This window comes from Vicia villosa, linkage group LG2 (genome assembly GCF_029867415.1).
Source record: "Vicia villosa cultivar HV-30 ecotype Madison, WI linkage group LG2, Vvil1.0, whole genome shotgun sequence".
Lineage (NCBI taxonomy): Eukaryota > Viridiplantae > Streptophyta > Magnoliopsida > Fabales > Fabaceae > Vicia > Vicia villosa.
In genome coordinates, this window is record NC_081181.1 from 43,170,936 (window position 1) to 43,185,041 (window position 14,106).

A 14,106-nucleotide genomic window follows, 5' to 3' on the forward strand; every position below is an offset into this window, starting at 1 on the left:
TTTCTCACTTCTTTTACAATACAAGACAATGCAAGACTTTTTAATCATATTTTCAACCAAGTCACAATGGATTGAGATCAAGTTAGTTTTCACATCAAATATACAATTACCTTAGTTCCACCAAATTAAAGCATTTCTTCAAAAAAAAAAAAAAAATTAAAGCAACTATATTGTACGAGTTTCTCTTCAATAAAGACACCAACATATGTCATGTCTGTCATACGAAGAGTCCTTGTGTCAAGTCATCATCCACCTCTCAAAAATTATCACAAAGCCCACATTAGTACATCAGAAAAATCAATGGAAACCCAACCTAAAGAAAAATCCTCTCCACATGTGCTAATCTTCCCTTGTCCAGCTCAAGGCCATGTAAACTCCATGCTAAAGCTAGCCGAACTTCTTGCCATTCAAAACCTCCGCATAACTTTCCTCAACACCAAGTACATCTACAACCGTCTCATCCGTTTCAACGATGGTATTCAAGCTCTTTCAGAATGTTACCCTATGCTTCAATTCAAGACTATATCTGATTTTCATAACGAGGAGGAACATCCTGGATTTGGAGATAGGATAGGAGATGTAATTGCATCCTTGAGTTTGTATGGTAAACCTTTTCTAAGAGATATTATTGTTTCTGAGAAAATAACTTGTATTATTTTAGATGGAATCTTCGGTGAACTTGCTACTGATCTGGCTGCTGAATTTGGGATACAATTGATTCATTTTCGTACTATCAGTGCTTGTTGCTTCTGGTCTTTGTTATGTGTTCCCAACCTCTTGGAGTGTAATGAACTTCCTATTAGAGGTATATATCTTTCTAGTTATACGTCCTTTATTTCTTTGTTATTGATCTTTATTTCAAATGTAATCATATATAAAAAAAATACAGACACAGACCCAGACACAACACTGATACATATATAGACACGGTGCCAGTGTCGGTGTCGTGTCACACTTTTTTTTAGAGGTAACTGACTGATTGGTTAATGAAATTTTAGGAGAAGAAGACATGGATCGTATCATAAGGAATATGCCAGGCATGGAAAACTTGCTTCGGTGCAGAGATCTTCCAAGTTTCTGTCGAGAAAACAAAAAAGGTAATCTGACTTTAGACTTTGTTGTTGTTCGAAGTCAACAATCACTTAAAGCAAACGCGCTTATACTCAACACGTTTGAGGATCTAGAGTTTCCAATCCTTAACCAAATTCGTCTTCACTTCCCCAACCTCTACACTCTTGGCCCTCTTCACCACCTCCTCAATACTATCAACAAACCATCATCCTTTAAGAGCAACTTCTTCAAAGTTGATAGAACCTGCCTGACGTGGCTCGATTCTCAGCCGTTGAAATCAGTTATATATGTTAGCTTTGGTAGCTTTACACCATTGAAGAGAGAAGAAGTCATTGAGATTTGGCATGGTTTATTGAACAGCAAAACACAGTTTTTATGGGTGATTAGGCCAAACATGGTACAAGAAAAAGGACTGTTGAAAATGGTTAAGGAAGGGACTAGTAAGGAAAAAGGGTTGATTGTGGAGTGGGTTCCACAAGATGAGGTGTTGGCTCATAAGGCAATTGGTGCTTTTTTGACACATAGTGGATGGAATTCAACTTTGGAGAGTGTGGTTTGTGGTGTGCCTATGATTTGTTGGCCTTACTTTGCTGATCAACAGGTTAACAGTAGGTTTGTGAGTGAGGTTTGGGAACTTGGTTTGGATATGAAGGATGTTTGTGATAGGAATGTGGTGGAGAGTATGGTGAATGAAGTTATGGTGAATAGGAAAGATGAGTTTCTTAGTTCATCTAAGAAAATGGCTGATTTGGCATGCAAGAGTGTGAGTTCTGGTGGATCCTCCTGCAACAACTTTCACAATTTGATTCAGTTTATATGGTCTAGTAGCTCGTATAGCCCATAAAATAATGTTTACTATCTTATGTAATTTTGGGAAGTTGTGGTTCAGATTGACTTTTGGGCCATGATATGGAGTTTGTAATGTTTCTTGAAAGCTTACTTTTGAAACATTTGGATTTTAGAATTTTATTTTGTTAAATCCAGCAATAAATACATGGAACATAAGGATTTCAATAAACAAATTGATAATTAATATGTTATATGCCAAATATCAATTATCAATGTTAAGTTGTGAATAAAAAAATCAATTAAATATAAACAAGATCTTATATCATACAAACTTGTTACTTCTTTGTCAGGCTCAATCAAGCACAAACTTGTTAATTCTTTCGTCAGACTCAATCAAACACACCGTGACTTTATCGTGTGTCCATGGATGAATTAAAGTTGAACATATAAATCGTTGGTGTAATATAAAATTGTTTGTGATTGTACCAAAACCTATTTTTACTATAACAACACTTTAAATTAGTAACATAATATGACCATAAAAAATAATTTGACTAAAAATATTCAAAATAATATATGATGTAACAAGCTAAATACATGATACCATTTTACGTAAAATACAATTTAATCTAAACCAAACGAGCCTAAAAAGAATACATCATATTAGGTTGCCTAAAAATTATACCAACCTTCGTTTTCATATTCTTAAGTCGCAAGATAATCTTGGTTTCCATCAAAATATCCTAAACAACAGTGTGGACATTAGTGCCCTCATGTGTAGTTCCATAAGATAGTAATCCGGTTGCCAAGTCATGTAAGCATGTGCATGCAGAAATCAGATTACCTGCAGTTTTCTTTACCTCTTTTAACTTCTTTGCTTCCTGTATACGTATTTCCTCTTCGGCTAGTATAAGGGGTTATCCTTCTATTGTGGGAATCAAGTAAGCTTAATATATCTTATATTCCCACGTTATGTATTCATGCAAAATTTCCTAACCATACAAGATCTAGGCGCCTCGATCTTTGGTTGGAAAAATATTGTCCAAGAACTCAACTTACCTCTTACCAATTTAGATTATTTAATCGATAATAGGTAAAACAAAGGCGATAGGAAGTAAGTTGAAATTCTACCGGTACTCGAATGAGCATGAACCTCTCAAAGAGGTACCCGACACTACACAAGTCTCATATGATACAACAACAAAAAAATTAGATATTATTTAGCATGCGTATGACTCATTGAAGGCGTAGTTCTGAAACACCACATCTTGCGGTACGAACTCTCGATATATATCCAAAATAGGATGTAAATCTACCACATCTTGTCATAATGAAGATGTTGGCACATGACTCATTATTTTCGTACTGTCGGTCGAACTCCATCTATAATACTTGGAGATGTAAAAAACTGACTGCTACTTCTATTCTGCAGTTGTAACAATTTTGGACACTTTTAACACTATACTTCCACTGGTGGAAGACTTGCTTTAAAACTGCACAAGACACTTTTTACACTATACTTCCACTAGTGGAAGACTTGCTTTAAAACTGCACTTTTTACTTTCTTCTTGAAAATGAAAATACAAACAAGTCTTTATATAGACCTAAAAGACTTCTGCTATACTAGGAAATTAAAGCAAATAAATACTCTTAATATGCCACTATCTCTTGGCTTTTCCACTACAAGAACTCTTGGCCTTTCAACTACAAGAGACTCTTTATTTTTCCACTAACTTATCAATAAAAACACACTTAATAACATTAAAGTTTATTCAACAAAACACCCCTGTAAACTTAAATGTTTCTTTTATCCATCATGCCTATCGACTTCTTGCCTCTATCGAAAATTTCTTTCGATAATGGTTTTGTGAAAATATCTGCTGCTTGATCCTTGCTTGCTACATGCCTCAATTCGACACTTCCTTCCTTCACATGTTTTCGAATGAAGTGGAAGCGAACGTCGATGTGTTTGCTCCTTTCATGATTCACTGGTTTCTTTGCTAACTCAATTGTTGATTTGTTGTCCACTTATATTACTGTTGCACCTTCCTGTTTTATCTCCATTTTACTCAACAATCTTCTAAGCCATATTGCATGACAAATGCACCAAGATGCTGCCACATATTCAGCTTCATATGTCGAAAGTGTTACTATCGGTTGCTTCTTAGAAAGCCATGTGAATGTAGTGTTTCCCATAAAGAACACATATCCTGAGGTGCTTTTTCGATCGTCTACATCTTCGCACCAATCGCTGTCGGAATAACCAATCAACTTATAATCTTCTGTTCTTGAGTAGAACATTCCAAGTGACACAGTTCCTTGGATGTATCGAAGAATTCTTTTCAATGCCTTCCAATGTGTATAGACCGGTTCCTCCATGAAACGACTTACAATTCCGACACTAAGCGAAAGATCTAGCCTTGTACATGTGAGATATTGAAGACTTCCTACCAAACTTCAATATTTGCTTGCTTCGATGCGTTCTCCTCCATCAAATTTTGACAACTTTGCACCTGGTTCCATTGGCGTCAAAATCGAATTACAGTTTTACATATTATATTTTTTCAAGATTTCTTTTGCATATTTCTCCTGTGAAATGAAAATTCCAGTTTCTTCTTGTCGGACCTCCAGACCAAGAAAGAATCTCATCAAGCCCAAATTTGTCATCTCAAATTCCCGTGTCATTGTGCACTTGAAATCTTCTATCATTTGATCATTGTTACTTAAGAAAATTAGATCATCGACATAGAGAGCAACGAGTAACAAATTACCTCCATTCTTCTTTACATACAGAGCATGTTTGTAAGGACATTGCTTGAAACTGTTCTCTTTGAAGTATGTGTCGATGCGTGTATTCCATGCTCGCGGTGCTTGCTTCAACCCATAAAGCGCCTTTTTCAACTTTAGCACTTTTTCTTCTTTTCCAACTTTCATGTATCCGGGTGGTTGTTGTCATACCCCAAATTTGTCCTACCCTTTTAATTTCATCTGGCTTAGGCTTTTCATTCATGTGCATACCTCCATTAGGTCATCTAACATACCATGCATCATTAATCAATAAATTTGGTTTGGGATCAAAGATTTTGAAAGATTAGGGTTTAATTATTCATCGCTTAAGTTTGTTGAATTTCACCAATTGAAGATGAGATTAGGATCTCATGTCTTCAAGTTTCATCACCAAGGGACTTTCTTAAAGGGAATTACTTTTGTATCAAGATCATTTGTCATTAAGTCGAGATATTGGCCAAGGTACAAGAGGATGAACTTTAAGATTCATTTTACTGAAGGCATCATTCTTTCGGTACTTAACACGCAAGTTTGGTCGAATTGGTGAGTTGAATTGGATCAAGGGCTTCATTGAAGAGGCAAATGGATTGGGAAATTGTTCATTGAAATTCAAAATGGATTCAAGTTCAGAGGTAATCAAAGTGAATTAAAGTTCTTAAGGTATTTGTGTGTTGTTAAGAGTTGATTAAGGGGTTCACTCTATTGGAGAAATACTTGGAAATTTAAGTTGAAGCATTGAAGGGAAATCTGAAATTCAAATGCTGTATGTGAAGAGCAAAGTTCCATTACAGGTGCTAGACATACTCATTACATTTTCAAGTCAGGAGCAGAGTCCTTACAAAATAAATAATAAAAAAAAACATTCTTTACAATTTCCAAAGTTACAAAGCAAAGAACGTGTGCATCATATGTCATCACCATCCATTTCTTATCATCGCAAGGATGAGCTTCGTTGGCTTTGGATCTAAACACAGTGCCGCTGCGGTTTTTGATGCCGGAACACATGCACATGATACGTTCATCAACAGCTATCAGACACGCCACAACTATCGAAGACTGCTCCATCAGCACGAGAGCCATAGGCTTGCATAATCCACCACCTTCATCCCTACACAATTACCATTCAAACCATAATCATACATAAAATAACAGCTTAACCACCATTGTTCAATATCGCACACCAACACTCAGCCACAGATTTTCCCAATAGAAAAAGCTTAACATTTTCTTCAAACCATTTAACCAAACAAGTCTCAATCATACCAGCCCCTGCAAATTCAGTCAAATCATGCCCCACATCAGTTAGCATACAGTCACACACAGCCCTGCATAACCCATTGCAAAACAAGGAAACACACATAAAACCAGTTCAGTTCAAAAGAGTTCAAATGCAACTCAGAAATCCAGAACAAAGCTCATGTCCAATAACTGCAGGTTTAGAGGCACAAAGAGCTCAAACATATCATTATCGTAATTCCGTTAGAAAGCTGTTGCATACATAAATGATCCTGGCAGAAGAGAAAAGCACATTCAAAGAGACATTAAAAAGAAGAAAAATGCCAAATGAGATTCAAGTTCAGGTTCAAAATCCAAAATGTGCAAAAAACTCCAATCCTGCATAACTAACAGGCTGTTAACCTTTTCATTCAGCAGATTCAGAAACGCATCCTTCATACATCGATTCGGCATCGCATTCCTTAACCTTCTAGCTAACCAACCTCCATAACAGATTATAACATTACCACCAAAACAGTTTTCCTAACCAACCTATAAACAGCTCAAACCTGTAACTACTTTTCTAACTCCCATAACTACCAAAAACCAATATAACAGATTTCTAACCAATTCTCTGATTCATATAACCAATTCAAAAACAGAAAAAGAGAAGAAGCAAAAGGGAGAGAACCTGATATATAGCATCATCTTTCACACTTCAAGGGGCTCTCTCGATTCTTCATTCATCATCACCTTCACTTCACTCTCATCTTTCTCTGCAAGCTCCTCCATTTTCTTCCTCCATCTTCATCGTTCTTCAACTTCTCTAGTCCCCAATTCTTCAGCCCTAACATCATCTTCTTCACCTCTTCTTCAATTCACAACGGAAAATTCACAATCTAACAAGAAATCTTCAACTGCTTCTCGTCTTGATTCTGAAAGAGAGCTCAGAAGGTTCTTCAAGCTTCTTCCTCAGTGCAAGCAACAAACAATCATCCTCATCTCCTCAAGACCAAAGCATCAGCCGCGTCATCGTCATCAATCTACAAGGAATTTACAACATCTTCGCATTAGCTTCAACGGAGCGAACACAACGAGGACGAATCTCCGATTGCCTTGAGTTGGTGTTCTCCGATTTGGATCGAGGGAGATCGGAGAGAACAAATCTGAGATGAAAGAGAGTTTGAGAACCGAGAAGAAGAAGAGATGAAAGTGAGCGGAGCTTGCTTTGCTTGGTTCACTACATAAGAAGCATCATCGAAGAGTGGATCCGGTCGCCGCCGAGATTGAGCGAGGGAGGAGATCTTAGACGGAGATGAACGGAGATGAGCGATTGAGAGGGTTGAACGAATCAGGGACGAACAGAGAGAGATGTGAGGAGAAGAGGTCGTGGCCGGACAATTCACGGCGGTGCTCGGTGGGAATCGCCGGAGAGGAAGACCATTACGACCGCCGCGAGCGAGAGGAAGGAGAGGTTTCTCACTGAACGCAAGATGAATCGTCACATTTCAGGGTAACCCTAATCCCCTTTCCATTATAATTTTATAATTTTATCCTATAGTTTTAATTGAACTAATTATTGATTAATTGTTGAAAATCTGGGCATTAAGTGGATAATTAATGGAAATTGAATTGGTATAAAGTTTGAAATAAAGATCTGATGATTAATTTGAGATTGAATTGAACAGTAGCTGAATTGGATCAAACGAACACAGGGCTTTGTTGCCAGATTCTGTAGCGCACCCCCATGGCCCAATTACCATTTTTTTGTGCTGAATTAAAAATTGAAACTAAAAACAACACCCTTGGGCCCAGCGTATTTACTAGACTGCACCACTGTTTCACCAATACACCCCCCGACTCCGTTATTTCATGTTTAGACTTAGTCTGTTTTTTTACATAGTTTTTCCTATTATTTTGAATAATAAAAACCATAATTTTCTAAGTAGATTTTAGATTAGTTTTGACACTTGAAAAACTCATAAAAAATAAGTAGATTTTTAGGGTAATTTTGACATTAATCCTTTGAATTCTCTTTCATAAAAATGCCATACAAAAATAGTAGTTTTAGTTTAATTTTGCATTAATGCTTGAATTGTTTTTTTGCGCTATTTCCATGTTATTTTTGTATGATTCTTGTATGATTTTATTGCTTGTATTTCTGGCCTACCTTGTTAATATCATTAGTATGCTCCTTTTAGGATCGATTCCATGTTAACTTTAGGCTAGATTTGTACATAAACAATAACAATCATTAGGCTAGACTTAATTAGGTTAGTCTCCCCCTTCTCATTTTCTTTTTCTTTTCAACTTTAAAATACTTAATAAATAAAAGATGCGAATCACACGTTACTAATAGTGAGAGAGAAATGAGTGGAATTTATTCCCTAATCTGTTTCTCAATCACTTAGTGGGAGAGAAATGAGTGGGATTCATTCCCTAATCTGTTTCTCGATCACTATATAATGGAAGAGAGATGAGTGGGATTCATTCCCTAATCTGTTTCTCTACCGTTATACACTTTTATGTGATTCAAATCGCAAACAAATTCCCCTTAAAAAATACACAACCAAAAACACTTAAAACACCTAATAATGGTTTAAAAGTAAAACAAAGTAGAGAAAGTGTTGAGTGGCCCGGTATTGGGAACTGTTCATCACTCATCTATGTTAAAAGACACAAACCAATCATTTCTTTTTCTTTTGCCTCGTTGGCACCTGAGGGCAATGTTATTTCCGCTCGTACGCATCGTAGGTCGACCCCTTATGCAAAAGCGCGAACGTTAACTCCGCCCAACTAAAAAACACAAAAACAAACAGAAAATCTTGAGCCGAGCTACGGTAACTCTGATTCCTGAAAAGGATACGTAGGCAGCGGGGTAGGGCCCGTGCGAGTACAATTCTTTCTTTTCCCTACATTTTGCATTCATTTTGCATATAGACATAGACATAGTACACACCCTTTAGATAGAAACAAACATAGGTGGATACCATCGAGTACGATGGGCGTGAGGGGTGCTAATACCTTCCCCTTGCGTAACCGACTCCCGTACCTAGATTCTCTGGTCGCAAGACCCTGTTCCTTACTTTGCTAGGTTTTCTGATATCCCTTTCCCTTATGGGATAAATATATTGGTGGCGACTCTGTTCATTTTTCGCGAGCGTGCGACAGCTGGCGACTCTGCTGGGGAGTGTGATAGACCTGTGCTGGTCCATTCTTAGCGAGTCGATCCTAGCCTTTGTTTGTTTCTTTTCTTTGGGTGTTTTTCTTTGTTTGTTTATATGTTTGCATCATTTGTATATATATGCTTGCATATCATGTCTATTTTCCGCGTGCATATCATGTTTACTTTCCGCATGCATCTGGACTATATTATGGGTCCCCGTGGGGACCACATATTTTCTCTGTTTGCAGGTTGGGTGGGATGGTTCATTTTCGTACTATCAGTGCTTGTTGCTTCTGGTCTTTGTTATGTGTTCCCAACCTCTTGGACTGTAATGAACTTCCCATTAGAGGTATATATCTTTCTATTTACACGTCTTTTATTTCTTTGTTATTGATCTTTATTTCAAATGTAATCATATATAAAAAAATACAGACACATATACAGATACAGACACAACACTGATACATATATAGACACGGTGCCGGTGTCGTGTCACACTTTTTTTTAGAGGTAACTGACTGATTGTTTAATGAAATTTTAGGAGAAGAAGACATGGATCGTGTCATAAAGAATATGCCAGGCATGGAAAACTTGCTTCGGTGTAGAGATCTTCCTAGTTTCTGTCGAGAAAACAAAAAAGGTGTTGGAATTAAGGTTATTTTTATGTGTAGGACAAGTGTTTAGAAATATTGGAGGCTTGAATAAAAACTTGATTGGTAGGAGAATTCTTTATGGAAGAGAGAACTTTGTATTTTGCTTGATACAAATGTGTGAGATTACATCTCTATTTATAATACTCTAAGGAGAACTCTAGATTCACTAATTCTAGAGAGTTCTCAACTCTAGATATCTAAAGAGTATTCTAGAGAATATTACAACCATAAGAAATATCTAGACACTCCAAACACTACAAGATTTCTCTAGAAACACTACCCAAAATCATCTAAGCCCAAACTAACTAAGCCCAAGAATACCACTAATAATTAGGCCCAAATCAAGTTTATATTTCAACAAAAGGTAATTTGACTTTAGAATTTGTTGTTGTTCGAAGTCAACAATCACTTAAAGCAAACGCGCTTATACTCAACACGTTTGAGGATCTAGAGTTTCCAATCCTTTCCCAAATTCGTCTTCACTTCCCCAACCTCTACACTCTTGGCCCTCTTCACCACTTCCTTAATACCACGGAAAAAACATCATCCTTTAAGAGCAACTTCTTCAAAGTTGATAGAACCTGCATGACGTGGCTCGACTCTCAGCCGTTGAAATCAGTTATATATGTTAGCTTTGGTAGCTTTACACCATTGAAGAGAGAAGAAGTCATTGAGATTTGGCATGGTTTATTGAACAACAAAACACAGTTTTTGTGGGTGATTAGGCCATACATGGTACAAGAAAAAGGACTGTTGAAAATGGTTGAGGAAGGGACTAGTAAGGAAAAAGGGTTGATTGTGGAGTGGGTTCCACAAGATGAGGTGTTGGCTCATAAGGCAGTTGGTGCTTTTTTGACACATAGTGGATGGAATTCAACTTTGGAGAGTGTGGTTTGTGGTGTGCCTATGATTTGTTGGCCTTACTTTGCTGATCAACAGGTTAACAGTAGGTTTGTGAGTTAGGTTTGGAAAATTGGTTTGGATATGAAGGATGTCTGTGATAGGAATGTGGTGGAGAGTATGGTGAATGAAGTTATGGTGAATAGGAAAGATGAGTTTCTTAGTTCATCTAAGAAAATGGCTGATTTGGCATGCAAGAGTGTGAGTCCTAGTGGATCCTCCTACAACAACTTTCACAATTTGATTCAGTTTATATGGTCTAGTAGCTCGTATAGCTCATAAAATAATGTTTGCTATCTTATGTAATTTTGGAAAGTTGTGGTTCAGGTTGAATTTTGGGCCATGATATATGGAGTTTGTAATGTTTCTAGAAAGCTTACTTTTGAAACATTTGGATTTTAGAATTTTATTTTGTTAAAGTGGATCCTCCTACAACAACTTTCACAATTTGATTCAGTTTATATGGTCTAGTAGGTCGTATAGCCCATAAAATAATGTTTGCTATCTTATGTAATTTTGGAAAATTGTGGTTCAGGTTGAATTTCGGGCCATGATATATGGAGTTTGTAATGTTTCTAGAAAGCTTACTTTTGAAACATTTGGATTTTAGAATTTTATTTTGTTAAATCCATCAATAAAGAATGTTTCGTCTTCCTTATTCAACTAACTGTCTCTTAAAATAATTTTTTCTCTCTCTAGAAATGTTCTCTCCCCCCTCTCTCTAAAAGGGGGTTAGGGCTGGGTGGACTTTCCGATGGCCGAATCTGCACATAATCACGTTGGGGATTGGAAAACTTTCAGTAGAAGACCATTCAAGGCGCTTGGTCCGCGGTGGGACGTTTTTCCGTGGGGAGGAGGTGTTAGAAGGAATAAGATTGCTGAGATTACGTCCATATTCTTTTCTGAGTTTCCGGAATCACACTCAGGAAAATCGTTCTTCGAGGTTTTTGGGTGTTTAGGGAATGTGGTGGAGGTTGCAATCTCGCCGAGGAAGAATAATTTGGGGAAGAAATTTGGTTTTGTTAGGTTCGAAGAGGTTGAAGACGGTAGATTGTTGGCGGTTCGTTGTGATAATGTGATGATTATGGGGAAGAAAATTCATGCTAATCTTCCGAGGTTTGAGCGGTCTAGTGCGAGGAAGGTGTCACCTACGGAGACCAAGTTTTCTCACAGACAAGGTCAAATGTCGCAACATCATCGACCGGCGGCGGGAGTGCATCCAGGCACCTCTGTTGGGTCACTGAAGAGGCGTTATGTGGAGGTTTTGAATGAAGGTTTGGTTAAGGGCAGCGAGAAGGGTTGCGAGAAGGTGGGTGATAATCCTGTGTTCTATTTTACCTCTCAAGCAGATAACAGGAAGAGGTTGGAGAAAGCTTACGTGGGGGTGGTGACGATACCGGGTTCGACTTACAACATTCGATCTCACTTCATGATAGAGGGTGTCTTTGATATCAAGGTAACGCCTATGGGGGGTAATATGTGTCTTTTAGAAGAGGAAGAGGAGGGTGTGATTGAGGACTTAATAGGGGAAGGCGAAACGTGGTGGAAACAATGGTTCGCGGTAGTAAGAAGGTGGAATGAGAAGGACATTGACGACGACAGGGTCATTTGGGTGAGCGTTTACGGTGTCCCGTTGCACGCGTGGTGTGTGGATTTCTTCGTTAAGTTGGCTAACTCAATGGGGGAATTTATCTGCGTGGATGAATCAATGGCGGCGGGGTCCAATTACGACACAGCTAGATTTATGGCGAGAGTCAAACTAACACATGAATTGATGAAGTTTATGATCGTGCAGATCGACGGGAAGGAAGTTTCGTTGGTGCTAAGGGAAGACGCAATTGGCTCGATTCGAAATATTTCAGGTACGCAGAAACCTCATACCTCTGTCTCCGACTCTTCGGAATCCGAAGATGTGTGGTCTGATAATTTGCTTGATGACGAGGGGGTGTTAGAAAGGGTTGATAATTCATAATGTAGTCTGTTAAATACTGTTATTTGTCCGGTTGATGTTCCTAAGTGCGATCCTAGTTGCGTTAATGTAGTCTCGTCTGGCAGTAACTCGTTGATAGGGGATTGTTGTGTTCCAAAGGAGACGACACCCATTCTTGTTCCTTTAGCTTCTGATGTAGAAAGGATGAGGTCAGTCGATGATCCCATAATCCAACTGTCGGTTTCTTGCAGCGAAACGGTGAAGGAGTTTGGGTCGGCAGTCAGGCCCCTGTTTGATTCGAATCAGAAGGAGGATAGTTGTTTAGTTTCGAGGAGCTTGGCTAGGAGCGGTGGGAGCAGAAATACAGGTTCTTTTGATTTGGCTCTTATTTCTCTAAAGGAGAGGGGTAGTGTTGGAAAGGGGCTGAGGCAGATATCGATGGGAGATAGTGAGGACAGAAGTTTTGTGTTTGTCACAGAAGATGGCATTGAAACAGTGGGTCTGTGTTCCCTTGGGGTGCTTGGGAGTAATTTTAAGCATAAAAAATTGAAATTTAAAAGTCTGTCAGAGATTGGAGTGGTGAAAGGAGGTTCCAAGGCTGGCAGAGGTAGTAAGGGAGTGGTTTTGAAATCTCAAGGCAAAAGAAACAAGGCTGGGGTTAAGAAGACGGGGAAAAAGGAGTGCAGGTTCAGATTGTCCCAAGTGCAGTTTCGGATTCCATTCACCCTTTTGGCGGAAATAGTACTGAGGTTTATGGTGTTCATAAAGAGGATTCGAATATAAGGAGGAGTAATAGTAGGCAATGGGATTTCATTAATGGGGATGTGGGGGAAAAGCTTTGGGAGGCCATTGTAGCATTGGGGGTTGCCGAGACGGAAGGAAGGGAATTTTTGTTAAGAAGGATTGAGAAACTTGAGAGTTATAGCAGTGTGAGGATGGTAGAGAGGAAGGAGTCTTCAAAAAAGTTGACATGATCATCGGCTCTTTAAATATTAGGGGAGGTTGTAGTGTTTTAAAGAGAAGGAGGGTTAGTTCTATAATTAATAAAGGGAAAGCAGACATTTTTTTGTTACAAGAAACTAAAATTAAAGACTTCAAGGATGCTTTTGGTAAGAGTTTTTGGAGTGGGCCGGACATAGGTTTTTCCTATTCTAACTCAAATGGTTTATCGGGGGGTTTGCTCACTCTTTGGAGGGATGGTAAAGTGGAGGTGGTGATCAGTTTCAAAGGGGAAGGTTATTTGGGCATCAATGTTAACAGAGATAATTTGTGGTACTATATTGTAAACGTGTACTCTTCGTGTGTCATTGAGAAAAAGAGGAAATTATGGGAGGATTTGTTGTCTTTGAAGGAGAAATTTAAGGATGGGGAATGGATCATAGGTGGAGATTTCAACGCGATCAAAAATAGTAGAGAAAGGAAAGGGCGGTCCGTGGTGGTAAATCTTAACGAGGTGGAACTTTTTTCCGAATTCATTTACAAAAGCGCTTTGGTGGACGTTCCTTGTAAGGGCAAGAAATTCTCGTGGTATAGTGGGGATGGTAAGTCGATGAGTAGAATCGACCGGTTCCTTTTATCGGATGAGGTGGTGAATA

The 14,106-nt window shown here is 38.3% G+C and overlaps 2 protein-coding genes and 1 pseudogene across 2 annotated transcripts; all 3 read left to right on the forward strand.

The window, feature by feature from the left end:
- The first annotated feature begins 206 nt into the window (after positions 1–206).
- On the forward strand, positions 207–2,050 carry LOC131646118 (7-deoxyloganetic acid glucosyltransferase-like). The gene is made up of 2 exons (XM_058916265.1): positions 207–805; positions 999–2,050. The coding sequence occupies exons 1-2, from the start codon at positions 211–213 to the stop codon at positions 1,913–1,915; spliced, it is 1,512 nt and encodes a 503-aa protein (XP_058772248.1). The 5' UTR covers positions 207–210; the 3' UTR covers positions 1,916–2,050.
- A 7,236-nt stretch (positions 2,051–9,286) lies between these two features.
- Positions 9,287–10,985, forward strand: LOC131646119 (7-deoxyloganetic acid glucosyltransferase-like; annotated as a pseudogene).
- A 350-nt stretch (positions 10,986–11,335) lies between these two features.
- Positions 11,336–13,485, forward strand: LOC131648933 (uncharacterized). Its single transcript, XM_058918668.1, has 3 exons — positions 11,336–12,443; positions 12,624–13,197; positions 13,254–13,485. The coding sequence occupies exons 1-3, from the start codon at positions 11,336–11,338 to the stop codon at positions 13,483–13,485; spliced, it is 1,914 nt and encodes a 637-aa protein (XP_058774651.1).
- Positions 13,486–14,106: the final 621 nt, after the last annotated feature.